The sequence below is a fragment of the Phaethon aethereus genome (assembly GCF_964289735.1).
Source record: "Phaethon aethereus genome assembly, chromosome: 6".
Taxonomy (NCBI): Eukaryota; Metazoa; Chordata; class Aves; order Phaethontiformes; family Phaethontidae; genus Phaethon; species Phaethon aethereus.
In genome coordinates, this window is record NC_138580.1 from 9,683,034 (window position 1) to 9,698,012 (window position 14,979).

A 14,979-nucleotide genomic window follows, 5' to 3' on the forward strand; every position below is an offset into this window, starting at 1 on the left:
ATGACAGAGTAGACTAAGAGGATTGTGGGGATGGATGTTCAGAGGGTGGCTGAGAACTGGTTGAGGAGGAGGCAAAGCTGCTTTAGGAAATGAATGGGGAATAAAGCCAAGGAAGCCGGCAATCAGTGGCACAACAGTGAGTATTCCTTCTGAGATATTTACTTATCCAAAATGTGTCAAATGGAATTAGCGATGCCTGCTAACTAGTAATAACAGGATTAAAGACCTTTTCATGGTTCAGTCATAAAACAAGTAGTTCTTAATCCTGTACTTTGACTGGCAATGATGGCTTTCAATGAAAGTTTTGCATTGCAGAGACTAGACGCAACGAGTGTCTTCACCATTAAAAATACAAATGGCCTGAAAGGGGGGGAGAGGAAAAAAAAATTCTGCTTCTGATCTTCAAAAATGAATTAGGCTGAGCTCATTTAATTAAAGAAGCCTAAATAAAATATAATAATTTGATCAAGTGGGCTTTTTTTATAATCTCCTGAAAGCACTTCTTTATATAAGAAGAGATTGTCAACTGTAAGAAATTGCTCCTTACTAAGCAATTGTCAAGAGAGCGGTTCCAACTGCTTATGCTATCTGTAATTTAGTCCAATAGGAATATTTTTAGTTCACTTAAATAGGAAGTACTTGGCTGAATTATTGTACTTTTCTTGGTTTAGCAATTAGCCATGCCTTGTTAATACTTGTGTTTGTTTCTTTTACCTTAGGAAAAAAAGTACATTTTTCTTATGGAAATATACATTGACAAGAAGAGTTTGTTGATACTATTTCAAAAGCTTGATATGTCTAGCTTTCTCTAATCCTTGTTTTCTCTTGATGTCAATGCTGGGTTGTATGTCAGCTTCCCATAAATTCTCAACTCTACCAAATACTATTTATAACTATAAATGTAATTACTGGTCAGTACGTTTTGGATTATTCAAACTGGATCAACTATTTTTACTTCAGTTTTGAACTCACTGCTGAGTTTTGATTTTCTGACCAAAAAGTACTTTGTTCCAAGTCACCTTTGATTCCTAGTAATGGTGAAAATCATTGTATTGTCCGTGGTATTGGTATGAATAAAACTCAGCTTTATTGCTTAATGCAGCAGAAATCATAAAGTGGCTACTGTTAAAAATCAAGAAATGCCATTAGTTTGGGGAGTCATAGGGAAATCTATTTCAGATGGTAATTTAGAAGCAAAGAGAACAGCAGTAATAGTGATGATAATACTTTGTTCTCTGGTTAGTATTTTCCCATAAGTCGTTTATCATAGAAGTGTGAGAGAATGATAAATGAGTAGGCTTTTTAAATGGTCTTCGGTGGAAATGTATTTGCTTCATGTTAGCAGTCCCTGAGACTCCCTATATCAGCGTACGTTGATGAAATCATGTAACAAAAATTTCTATCATGTGTTGCATCTCTATCGCTGTTAGCTGCATTTTCTTGGTGTGAATCAAGATGGTGCATAATATTAATATTAGTTTGATTCCGTTGTTAAGCTGTGCAAGCACATATGTGGCCATAGTAATTTAACAATGAAGCAAAGAAAAGGGCTACTGCTCTGAGGCAGTTATAGCTGAAATAAGAGTCTAGTCACTGAGGAAGATGAGGTATGCAGGAGTACAGACAAAAAGGCTGAAGAGCATTATTAGCGGAAATGCCAGTAGCCGTCATTCTGCTTTTTATACCCATCTGTAGCTTTTGGCTTCTTAGTGCCTCCGATGTTTGTGTCTTACTAACCCAGACTGGGAAAGATAGGGCTAATGGAGAAGTTTGGGACAACATGTACCTAAATTGTGTTGCAGTGGCATGCTCGAAGGTCTCCTGGCTGATAGGAAACAGGCTGACGTATAGCCCCTTGTGGCATATGTCTGAGTATGTAAGAATTTCCACGTTATAAAACTTCCTCATCAACGCCGTATTCGTCTCCTGCCCTTTTTGCCATCCCCGTAACTCCTCCCAAATCTTCCACTATTATCCTTCCCCCCCTCCCCACCTTTATCTTTCTTTTATTGCGCTTTGTGATGGAGCCTGGAGCTCAGGCTCACAAAATGAGAGAACTTGAAATCCTTTGCAACAAAAGTGAGCAGGGAAAGAAAAGCAGGAAAGGCTGAGAAGTGGCAGTGAAGGAGGAAAGGACTGTCCAGTCCCTTCCTCACACAAAAAGGAGGAGCCTAGGTGTGAAAATAAAGGGCATTTATATAGCACACTTGAGGTAAAATGTTTGTGTGTCAGTCTGAAATGGTGTCAGCAAGCTGAGAAAAGTTAACAGCAGTCTGCTATTTATTTTTGCTTTTCCAGTAAGTTCTGACACCATGATATGAAGCTGTAACTTACCTTTATGATGCATGTATGTACTGTGCTGTATGTACTTGCAGAAGTGTGTCTAATCTCACAGCTAGAAAACCAGATGATTTTATTAGATGGAATGGAATTAATGGGTAGTTTCTTTTTCTATTCAACTGTGATATAAAATTTGTCTCCTGTATGATTCTGAGGAATGTAATAATATTTCTTAAAGTGAAGAGGAACATTTCAACTGAGAAGACAATTTCTTTTAAAGAAAGACTTTGGCTTGGCGTAAGTATTAAAAGTTTGCTTAGTTTGTCCAAATTGCTACTAAAAGGAAATAGAAAGCCAATGTTGGTGAAAACTCATGCTGAATTATTGTGTAGACTGTTCTGAGCCTGAGGAAATTACGTATTCATTGCTGAACATTCATTTATGTCTACCAAAACGTTCCTTTTTCTCTCCATCCCTCTTACCTCATCCAGATTTATATTTTTGAAAATAACATCTACTATCAGCCTGATGTAAAGAGTAGCTCATTGCGCCTGACATCTTCGGGAAAAGAAGGAATTATTTTTAATGGAATTGCAGACTGGTTATATGAAGGTAAGCCGCACAAATATATCTGTTTATTAAAACAGATGAGAGGTTCTTGTACAGACCCAACAACACAAATTACTCATTTCAGAAAATGCTATCTAAGGTTGTTTTTGCTTCTTTGCCTTCTCATTTTCTTGCAAGATTGCCTTTGTATCTATTCATAGTTTGTATTGGCTGCTGTTTTGCATATAACAACATTTTCTGAGAAAGAGGAATTTATTTTCAACCAGAATGTATCAATCAACTTTATCATGAACACTAGGTAGTATGTAAAAAATGCTATAGTAGTGAAACCTTGATGTATTGAAAACAGTGGGGATTTACTACCAGCTTCAGCGAGGCTGGCATTTCCAATAGTTATTCAAATAAAACTAGACACTCTGTATGTTTTGCTTGTCTGGAATAACTCCATTCATACCTTTGGAGCTATTCTGGGTTTCCAACACGAGTGAGGAGGGGAAGGACTCGGTTTGTTGCTTGTGTGAACAACAGTGCCAATCTATTTACAATTAAAACATCCTAATAGGCACAGAAGAATCATAGAAGCAGCATTAGCTACGTTTTCTTTCTTTACTGCTGGATACATAGCAAAAGGTGATTAAAGATGACACTGCCTGGTGCCTCACTTTTTTTTTTTTTTAGCAGTGTCTCTCCTTCAGCCTCAGTGGTGTTTGGTGTGCCGTGTGTTAGCAGGACTCGTGAGAGTCTCCAGCCCCTCAAGCCAGGCAGTAACGCAGTGTTCGACTTTAAGAACATGCTTGAATCCAGTTTGAGTGTTTTGGCAAGATCTAAAAGTGTTGTACTGTTTGCTCAACAGTGGCTGCCACTTCTGCTTAAATCAACCTGGGCTGGGCTCCTGTAAGACTTGCTGTTGCTGGCAAGCAGTGCCAAAATGGAGTGGAGGACAGCTCAGTCTGTGATATCTTCTGGCTTCTGAAGCTGCTTTCTGCATAGGTGTTTCTCTCTGCACCCAACAGGGTGTTTCGCTCTGCTCCCAAAATGCCTTTAACATAATTATAATAAAAAAAAAAAAAGGATGGGTGTGGATTATCCAGCTTAATACAAGAGTTTAAAATTAATAGACATTTTAATTATTCTTTCTATGGAACTCATGAATTTTTGTAGATAAATAGCTCAGTGTTAAGTACTCAGTTACCTGACCTATATAATCTCTCATGTGTAGAGTTTTGCAGGGCAGAGTGTTTTTTAGGAATGGTGTTATGCCATATAGCAAAGGAACTTCAGTGGGCCCCATAGAAATGATCTATCCATTCCTCCTGGTATTTTAGTAGTTATGACCAGATAGCTCACATAGACATTTTTTAAAATCTCTGCCCAAGTAAACTCTGAAATTAGAATGGTAGTTTGTGTGCCTTGGCCATATAAATGCCTGATAAATGTGTCTGATAATTACCCACTTCCAAGGTTTCTGTTAATGTTTTGGAACGTTTCAGTGTTGGCACATTTCAAAACTTAAGGACAAAAGATGTCTTTGGAATGGAATATAATTCTATATGCACATCATATTCTTCAAATTTAACATGACTGCATGCAAACTGAAGACTTTAAGCATATGTAGCTCATTGAAATTGATATAGTATATTGAATTTTTGCTAAAACAAAGTAAAGTTAGAAAGAGTCACAGTCATGGATGCAACAAGGCAATTTGGGCTCCGATTCTGCAAGCCTTTTGAGGACACCTGCTCAGAAGCGGGCAGCTTGTGTTCCTCTTCTCTTTTGTGTGCAGCATGGAGCTGCAGTGAATGACTTATCATGGAGGATCATTATACAGCTCTACTCCATGGAACAAAATGTAGTATGAGATTCTTTAAAAACATTTCTTCCTAGTCTGCAAAGGATCGTAAGGGTATCGTAGGGTAATTGAGATTGGAAGGGACCACAAAAAGTTACCTAATGCAACTGATCAGTTCTGGTATTTGCCAGGCATTTTATTTGATCCGCCTGGAAGAGACGGAGTAGACCCCATCTAAGAACTATACAGATAGAAGTTTAAGACATATTTTAATGGAAGAAATGTCAAGGTGTTCATATGACTTGGACCTCTGCATTCATGAGATCTACGTTTAGGAACTGAAGAGAATTATAACTAATCTCTTTTATTTGAAACATGACAATAGGCTAATGTTTTTTTTTAGTATTTCAGCTTATCTATGTATTTCAGAAACAGTATCTGCAAGAGGTTGATGTGGATTTTTTGTACCTTTGTTTTAAAGATCAACGAGCTGTTGATAAACCAAATGACTTACTTTAAGATGCAAATGTTTCATGATGAAGAGAAAAAGAAAATGGGATTGCTTGGAAAGAACAGGAGCAGCTACCACAATAATGGCAATGATGCTCCTGATTCTCTGTGGGTGTCCATCCTTCCTACAGGCACATTTTATTAATTAATATTTGGGGACTGAAAGGCTTTAAAGCATCACAGAACTTCTTTAGCTGACAACGAAACACAGACCTCTTCATATGTGCTGTGGGTGATTTTTGCCTGTGAACACAAGGATACATGGGTCTCATACAGGGCTGATTTTCGAAACGGCCGTAGCCTGCTTCTCTTTTTTGAAAAGGATGCCAGGCGTATTCGTCCAAACATCTTAAACCTCCACATCAGTTACTGCCCCAGTTTGTTCTTCTTAATCCCTGTCTCTACAGCTATACACATACCTTTGTCATGAGAAGGAAAAGCAAAATGTGTCCAGTCTGGGACTAGAAAGTTTCTGAAATGGTGTGGGAGGTGATGCCCATCCCAAAACCTTCCTCCTGATGCATGTCCTAAAGCCTTCCTTAAGTGATTTTGGCCATTCTTTCCCAAGTTTTTAATCCCTGGCCCAAGTAGCTGTTGCATTTCCTGACTTACAGAGAACTCTTTGGGATACAGGGCAGACAGACAGGCAGTGGGCTCTTCTCCACAAGGTACGTAATTAAAGTCAGGGTAAAGGGAAGTCTGTGTGTGCACAGTGGAGGCTCCCAGTCCGTGTCTCTTGGCACGAATGGATGTACTGCTTCTTTCCCATTAACCATTGTTTAATTTATAGCGGTCCTTTACTTTCAGTAGTGGTTTTAATAGCATTAGAAGCTGAGCAGGCTAAATATTGTCCACATGAAGTTAAAAGACTTTCAGTTGAATTGAGAACTGTTCCTCCTCTTGACCTCATATGTTTTCTTTTATTATTTGCATGAGTTTATTAGCATTTTACCTTACACAAGCATTTGGGAATAGCTTTTATTTATATGAATAACCTTGTTTGAATGCAAATAGTAATATTATAAAACAAACACAATTGTGATTTTTGCTATCTGATGTTCACCATTCATTCTCTGCTGTTCTCCTGTGTAAAAGGTTTTAGTTATCCAGCCAGAAAGAGAAGAATGACCCAGAATATATGACTGAATATAGGTTCCAGCTTCATTGCAACCTTAGAAAATTGAAGCCATTAAGCCACTTCAAACCTTTTAGAATCTGATTAGCATCTTGGAGTGTCTCCACTGACAATTTAAGTAGTTTTGTAGGTAGGCTTTTAAATTATGTATGCAGTCAGGCCTTTGTTTCAGTTAAGATACTATTCTCAATTAGTTTTCCAGACAAATTCTTCAAATTTAAATACAAAATGTTCACCAAACAAGTCAACATATCAAATACATAATTAAAAAAATCAAAGTCTTTTCACAAATGGAGGACAGAACCTGTACAGAATGAATTTGGAATTTGTCAGGAGCTGCTTTATTGGGATCCCAGGAGTTTGGGTGCCTGGTTGTTCATGTTTTGCTTCTTTCTAATATGAAATACAATTACAATAAATTTAAGAAAACATTGCATGACGTTTTTGAGAATTACTTTTGTTTGTAAATCAAATAAAATTTGATAAAAATAAAAGGGGTTTTATTATTTTCAAAAAGTTACGTTGCAGAAAAACAACTTTCTAAGAATTAAAGCTGACCATTAGGTTGAGACAAGAAAGTCAAAATACTGCACTCCAAAAATGAATAGATAAATATCACTGTGTGAGGATCTGCATGTTACCAGGTGCCGCAGTTCAGAGAAGTTGGGTATACTAAAGTTTTATATTAAAAGAAAAAAAAAAAAAAGATTGACAATCCTAAAAAAAAAAAAAGGTCCAAACCATTTAAATATTAATTAAACACATCTAGTGTAATGCAATAGAACCAAACATATGGCAGTTACAATCATCTTTCACGTTTAGATGAATTATTGACGTCAGTGAAAGTATTCATTTGAGGAAAACGGTTAAAGTTTAGTCTTTCGATATGCCTTGTTATCCAAACATTCAACCCAGGATAATGTGAAATTACTGAAATTACAACAGATGCATTTCAATTAGGCACAGAAAGAACAAATCAGTGCCAACTGAATGAGCTGGAAACTATGTGATAGTTATTTTACGGACCCTAAGGAAATCTGATTTTGCAGAGGAAATTCTTCATTCTCACGTTGCCCACTGGTGGTCTCCAGACGGTGAAAGACTGGCATTCCTGACCATAAATGACTCTCTGGTACCGAACATGGTTATTCCCCGCTTTACTGGAGGTCTATATCCAAAAGGAAAGCAGTATCCATACCCTAAGGTAAGATGAGTGTGAGTGCAGCCCCCACCTCCTCTTACTTGTTCGGTGATAGTATTCGTCCGTATGGAAGGAGTGCTTCTAGACAGTAACAGAGGCTGATTTTGTTCATGTTGCTTTTCAGGAAATAATAATTACATTTTTTTTCAGTAGACTAACACCTTTTGCTGGAAAGAAACTATCAGGTGAGCAGCGGACAAACTAATTTGTAGTAATTTCATCACTGATCTATGGCTTGGTAAAATCAATCCACCACTTCTGAGAGAAGGGTAATACGTTTGAAGGACTGCACAGAAAATAGGTACTGTCACAACTGCACTGGAGTCATACACGCTGTGTGCAGAGCGCAGGGCATGTTCCACCGCAGTTGTATAGATCTCAGTAAATTATGCTGTTATTAATAAATGTAACAGACTGGCCTTGAATAAGATAAGCTACAGTAGAATCTTTTCCTGGACATCAAAGTGAAAAGAAAAAAAAAAAAATATAAAAAATAGAGCTATCACTGAGTTTCAGCAGATTTAGAGAAGGGTTTTTAGATTCATGTTGGAAAGTGGAAGAGCAGCCCGGACAGGGATAATGTCTGAAATCACTCCTTATTTTCTGGGGGTTTCCTGCTTAGGTGCCTCTCTAGCCGTCGTTTTTGTCCTGAGCTCCAGCACTGGTATTATCTTCCAACTTACCAGTTTATCCATCCCTCGCGTGCAGTTTCCAAGTGGCTGAGTTCCTCTCGGGCGGGATGTGTAGGTCCGTGTAGGTGGTACTCCTTTGACTTTCCAAGGGAAGTACATTGAGGGCTTTAGAAAACATCAGTGTTACCCTATTACTGCTACCGTTTTTTGGTGATGACCCTTTATTCTTGATGGGTGAACAGTTAGACACTACCAGGTACTATGAAACAATAATATGCATGTTATAAATATAACATGCTATGTTATATTTGCTATGAAATAATGCTCAGAAATAATGAAGTAACAGTATTTTCACAGCTAGTTTACATACTTGCATTGGCAAAAGGCCTTGAGTGACAGAGCAAAGAAAAAAATAAGGAAAATTTTTTAAAGTCAGCTTTGTAAACAAGAAATGACTAATTTCATTTCATTAGCAATTCAGCATAAAAGTGATACAGCATACTACTTCAGTAATCTCATTAATGAAAAAACATTATCTTTATTTAATGTCTCCATTTAACACCAATTTAGCTACCCGTTAAACATCATTAATTGGTAATAAAGCTTTAGTGGTATAGCAGCAGAGATGAAAAAAAAAAAAAGGTTTGTTCTTTTTTATAGAATAAAACCATCAGAGAAAATTGTATCCATGATTAAAAAATAAAAAGAAACCCACGTGTGTTTGTGAATGATGGAATATGTGCATCTGTGTACATCACACACAGAGACTGTGTTCTTAAAAAAAAACAAACATGAAAAAAGAAGCTTAAAGTTTGTTTAAATACATTGGGAACAAAATAGGACTTTGATGTAAAGAGTTCTTGTGCTACTGAACAAATGTTTTGGGTATTAAACAAAATGTATGCTATTTAAATTGTCAGGATGCCTTTGAAAGATCACATTTCTTTTGAGGCAAATGTAAAAGTTTTTATGGAATAAAAAAATCCAGGAGTGTAATTAAATGCATTTTCAAACTTTCTTTTAGCAGAATAAAAACACACAAATACCACTTGCTCGTCCCCCACACCACTCAGAAATGAGTGGATACAGCATTCAGGCTATATTTTGAGATAAGTCCAATTTCTAAAGGGAATTTGTGGGTGTCTTTCAGCCAAGCTGTTTTGCATTTCTGAATACCCCTGTGAAGAGCCACATACGCAACTTTGTAGTTTATTATGCTTAAATCTGTAGAATCAGTGATTTTACTGTGTCCTTCCAATATTAAACAGGAGTCGGCCCCACTGGGAGACAGGCTTTTCATTCCCCGGATCCCAAGGACTCCCTGTAGCCTTGTGTGGCTCCTGTGACTGCGGCACGGCTGGGCAGGGATGCTGGACTGGGAGCATCTCCTCGCAGCCCCGCAGAGCCCTGCTTTCTGTCGCCGGCCCGTTCTGTCCGTCGCCGGAGCATCCCTTGGTATCGAGCCATCTTAGCGGGAGAAGGATGAGTCCCACCTCCCTGTAGATCCTCAGGATTTATCAGACTCTTCCCAGTGGATATATATCAAACTGACACTTTATTCCCCTTTAGCAACAAGAAGCGTTTTGTTTCTCCTAGAGCTGGCCTGCCAAAGCAGCTGGGTCTTGAACGAGGCCAGAAATAGAGATTTCCAATTTGGCAAACCAGGGCAGAAAGACCAGGGAAAAATGGTAAAGAAAAAGAAGGGAGAGGAAGAAGAGGAGGAGTGCTATCCCAGATACAGGTAGTGCAGCCTTTTGGAAGAAGGAACAATAGTGTCTGGAAAAGACTTTGCTGGAGGCTGGGTTTAACTGCTGGTTTAGGAACTGAGTGTGGTTTTGCAGCTGACTTTACTGAACTGGGCCAAGCCACTCCCGCCGCTGGTCACTTGCTCCGCACAGGAAGGTCTGCCATCAGTAAAGAGCAGCAAGAAAATTAATTAATACTTCATATTTTTACCTGTGTAATTCATAGGGCTGCGAAATTCATTTTTAAAAGTTAAGATTTTTAAATTTTAATAACTTCTCATTATTATAAAGATACTGAATTATGTTAATGAGTGAGTCTGTCTAGCTGTCACTGATTCAGTGCCTCTAAAAGCTCCTATTTTTTTTTTTTCAAAGGCAGGTCAAACGAACCCAACGGTAAAACTGTTTGTAGTTAATCTGTATGGACCAGCCCATACACTGGAACTGATGCCACCTGACAACTTTAAATCAAGGTATATAATTTCGTTGTTTTGAAACTCATGTTTGGTTTAACCTGACTGACTCTTAGGCTAATCATTGCCTTTTTACATCAGCACAACACTTATCTTTGACTGGAATGCACTTGATCTTCATCCCTGTGGCTGAACATAATGATGATAAAATAAAATACAGCTGTACTGGATTGACGCTCCTCTTAAAAATCACAAGAATCTGGGATTTGCTCTCATCTGATGTCCTTAGAAGCTCCAATTTACTTGAAATATATGAAATTAAGAATCCTAACCTGTGGTCAAGGGGGCTGAACACGGCCCTGCTTCTGAGGTTGTTACTGCATTCACTCCTAACCTTTCCTTGCTGTGAGCCAACTTGCTGCTTACAGTTTCTGAAATGAGATTGCAGAATATAGAAGTGTCTTACAAATGCACAGAACACGTAATCGGGGCGTTCCCTCGTTCAAGAGAGAAGTCTTCTGAACTTTTCAAATCTGGTAGGTTGTGGCAAGTTTCGTTTCTCATCACAGCTGACAGATGCAGTGAGGTGCCAGAAGGCGAGATGCGATGCCACCAGATCGCATAGACGTAAGATGGGCAGTGCTGTGTTTTTTAGGAGAAACTGCTTCAGAACTGCTGAGCTAATTTAAACAGTCCCTTTGACTTTGAGGCTGAAGTAATGAGGTCTGGCTGCAACCGGTGACTCTCCTGCTACAGTTATTACCTTCAGCTGAGCTCCCGATTACTTGTCCTCACTTGAGATGCCTTGAAACTTTTGTTTAAGGGCAAGAAAATTTTCATCCCTTCCCGTATGTTTGTAGAATTGCAGTCGTCTTGATTAAATTCCCATTGTGGTTACAGTGTACATACTAATGATCTTCTAGCCCTAAAATGTCATATAATAGAGTTAATAATAATAATAATAATAGAATCATAGACTCATAGAATCTTTGGGTTAGAAGGGACCTTTAAAGGCCATCTAGTCCAACCCCACCCCACAGTGAGCAGGGACATCTTCAACTAGAGCAGGTTGCTCAGAGCCCCATCCAGCCTGACCTGGAATGTTTCCAGGGGCAGGGCATCAATAATGATGATGATGATGATGATAACAACAACAACAACAACAACAACAACAGGTACTACAGTGCAGATCTAGCTGCAGTCTAAGAGCCGGCGAAGCACCACTTCCTCTCTTCACTCAGGGCATTTTCAGATGGAGAGCGGTGTGAAAAGGATTGGCAAACAGAAAGCTACCTCTAGCTAAAAAAAAATCTCTGCATATAGTTGTTGTTTTTGCAATTCCTACAAAACCCAAAAGATTGTATGCTAATTGTTCCCAAAACAATCAGGATGTTAACAGTGGGCACTGATTCACAACATTGCAACCAATTTTAAGCTGCTGTAGCTCTCTTCTACACAAATTGAGGTGCCCTAATTTAGTGCAGGAATAATTTAATAATGAATTATGTCTTTCAATTATTTGTGTCAGCTGGAATGCTTACTGATTGTGTTAGTGAAAGGAAAGATTTTGAATGAGTTGTGCTTTTTGAAGTATTTTCTTTCTGTTAATGGCCCACTACTGAAAAACAATAAAATCTCCTGCTGCTTGCTAACCCTTCATTAATTTAAGTAGTGGTATAAGATCTGAAAGAAATTCCTTGCCATCAAGATTAGCATCTTCACTCTCATAAACAGCATTAAAATTGTCCTTTAAATGTCAGAAGTAGTTAAATGAGAAAGCAATATGTAAATCCCCAAGAAAGAAAAAATCTTGAAAATGTTGTTCAGATGTTATGCTTTCACTCTAGATTTTTCAGATTCGTTCTTCTTCCCCAGCAGATTGAAAATAAAAGTAGAATCAAATGAAAGAATATTGGTATCTTAAAACCTTTTTTACATCTTCAAGCTGAAGGCTAGCAGTAGCTCATGTTGTGGAATTTCTTTTGTGTGCCTTAAGGGGCATCTTTGCCAATTTTTGAGTTCTTGATAAAGATATTTTTGCTGTTTAATTGATGTGCTGTTTAATTAACATATTCATGTTTAAAATTCTGTTTTGCTACTGTATCAGAAGACAGAGTAAAACTTTAAACCTGGGAAAAAAATAGTTTCATCTTAATTTTAGCTACTAAGGTATAATGTCAGTGCTGTAAAATTTAGAAAAATTGTGTCGTTGTCAACGAGTTACAAGTATACTGTAAATCTTGCGTTCTGACTCTGGATTTGAGTAGCAGGCAGTCATCACATGGATCATCAATCCATATATACATGTATATCAATATATATACATGTATGAAGAATGAGCCTTGAACAGGCCTTTCTAGAGTGGAAATCTTTGGAGTTTGTAATGGTTGGGAAGTCTTTTTTAAAAGTATTAGCTTTTTTAATAAAAGTAGTAGCTACTTTTAGCGGTCAACTTTTTTCAGTACCTTTCTAATCCATTCATTATGGAGTCATTAGTAAGGTTATGGGAGTCTTTCAGAAATAATTTGAATGGGACACTGTGATATATAGTTTTATGGATCTTTCAGGGCAGAAACATTTTGGAAATACATATTGTACAAGTCATAACCAACTGCTCTTATGGGATAGATTCACTCCTACGCAGAGAAACCACACAAATGGGTAGGGAAGGGGGCTTCTGTTATTTATAACCACAAAAAGTAACATTCAGATTCTCAACTCTCCCCAAATTGTGTGCAGTGAAGGACCTCTGAAGACAGAAAACTATTTCTCTGATTTTTAGGGCATCTGGGAACTTGAGGTAAGATTGAGTAAATTCAATGTTCTGCCTTCATTTACTTCTTGCAGGGATTCTATAAAGGTGCTTGGTAATATTTCCCAAGTTTTGTTCAGGTTATTCTGATATAAAGAAAGCAATAACATTTATAAATTTACTCTGGAAAGTTTTATTCTGTGGAAAAATTTACCACCTACGGTGCGCTGTTAACGCCACAAAAAGATGGACAGCCTTCCCTTAAACATGTGGTTGTATTCTGTGCGGTTCCTGTTTCCGTCTTGGTGTTTCCATTCCATGTGTGCAATTATTTTACGTTTTCTTCAGTGGCAGATATGATTTTGTACTGCAGGGGGTTTTTTTCTCCTTAGTCCTAGAAAGCCCGTAGACACATAAGGCGAAATACGTCTGCATTCATGCACTGCGAGCTCCTGAAGTTCCAGCGGGAGAGCTAATACCTCCTGCTGCAAGCCTTGACAAAGCGGAGTGGTGTGCAAGTGGTCGGTCTAAACCACTGTACCTTCTGGCACCTGAAGAGTCCTTTGGTGATATTTAGCTGCAAGGTATTAGTATGATATTAAGAACTTATGTAGGCTGATTTTTCAAAGCACGTGCTTGAATTTAGACCCGTCAGGGAGAAAAATGTCGTTTCTTTTCCAAAGTGGAAATCATGAAGACAGAGGAAAGGTGAAATAACACATGAAAGAAGTTGCGGCTGAGTTTTTAGAGTAGAGCTATGTGCTTCCATGGATGATGAAAAGATTCTTCTGCTAGAACCATGTATTGGTTCTTGAAAGTCCAAGCGTGGGGCCATCCACTGTTTGCTTTCCCCATTCTCAGCTGTAGTGAGCAAGCTGCATTGGCTCTGCGCTATTCCCAGGTACTGCTGACCAGGTGGTTTTAAAATGCACTGTAAGAAATTAAGTCAATGCTTTTTCTTACTTTTTTCAATGGCATTTAAATGCCTGAAAAAATGCTAGATGTCCACGTTCTCATTTCATATATGCCTGCTTTTAAAGAGACTGAAATGTAAAGGCAGACCCTTCTAACTTTCTATGAAAATGTAAATAATTTTATGGATTTTAATTAATCTTTTGTAATTGAACTGGAAACACTTAAAAATTGAGTTTGCATAAATTCAAATAATGCTCTTACAAGCTTCACCACTGTTTTTATTATCCACACATTTCCCAGTCAACAGAATCATTTGGATATTTATGGATTTTTAGTTTGAAATCACCCTTTGAATCTAGAAATGTTGGTTTTATACCTCTGGCAGCCACTTTATCTGAGCCTTGCTTTGGAATACAAAGCTTTTTTGATACTGACTGGAAATGGGAAAGATTGGACTGGGGTGCAATTTGGTATTAAGAAAACTGGGGTTTGCTTTCAGCTTTTCTTAGATATGCTATGTCTAATCACTTCTTTCAAGCTTCTGCCCCCCTCTCTTCTGTAACCTGGCAATAATACCTTTCTCACAAGGTTAATATAAAGGCTTAATTCACTATCATACTGTATAGCAAATGGCTGTAATCTATTCAGCCAAAGCCTACAGGATACGAATATATTCACATACTTTATTTTATTGAAGCTTTCTCACACAATGCCAAGTTATTTATTGATTATTCCTTTCCTGTTCAGTGGGGAGAAAAGTTTGCAGATGACACCAAGCTGGGTGGGAGTGTTGATCTGCTGGAGGGTAGGAGGGCTCTGCAGAGGGATCTGGACAGGCTGGATCGATGGGCAGAGGCCAACTGTATGAGGTTTAGTAAGGCCAAGTGCCGTGTCCTGCACTTCAGCCACAACAACCCCATGCAATGCTACAGGCTTGGGGAGGAGTGGCTGGAGAGCTGCCTGGCGGAAAGGGACTGGGGGTGCTGGTTGACAGCCGGCTGAACATGAGCCGGCAGTGTGCCCAGGTGGCCAAGAAG

General features: G+C 38.3%; 1 protein-coding gene across 4 annotated transcripts in view; it reads left to right on the forward strand.

The window, feature by feature from the left end:
* DPP10 (dipeptidyl peptidase like 10) overlaps positions 1 to 14,979 on the forward strand; it is a gene marked incomplete at both ends in the record, with an annotated part of 564,196 nt that overhangs the window by 505,777 nt on the left and 43,440 nt on the right. For all 4 annotated transcript variants that reach the window (XM_082001551.1, XM_082001552.1, XM_082001549.1 and 1 more), the window contains 3 exons: positions 2,772 to 2,892; positions 7,334 to 7,488; positions 10,238 to 10,335. In XM_082001551.1, coding sequence (XP_081857677.1) covers positions 2,772 to 2,892; positions 7,334 to 7,488; positions 10,238 to 10,335 — 374 coding nt within the window. The remainder of the gene's footprint in view (positions 1 to 2,771; positions 2,893 to 7,333; positions 7,489 to 10,237; positions 10,336 to 14,979) is intronic.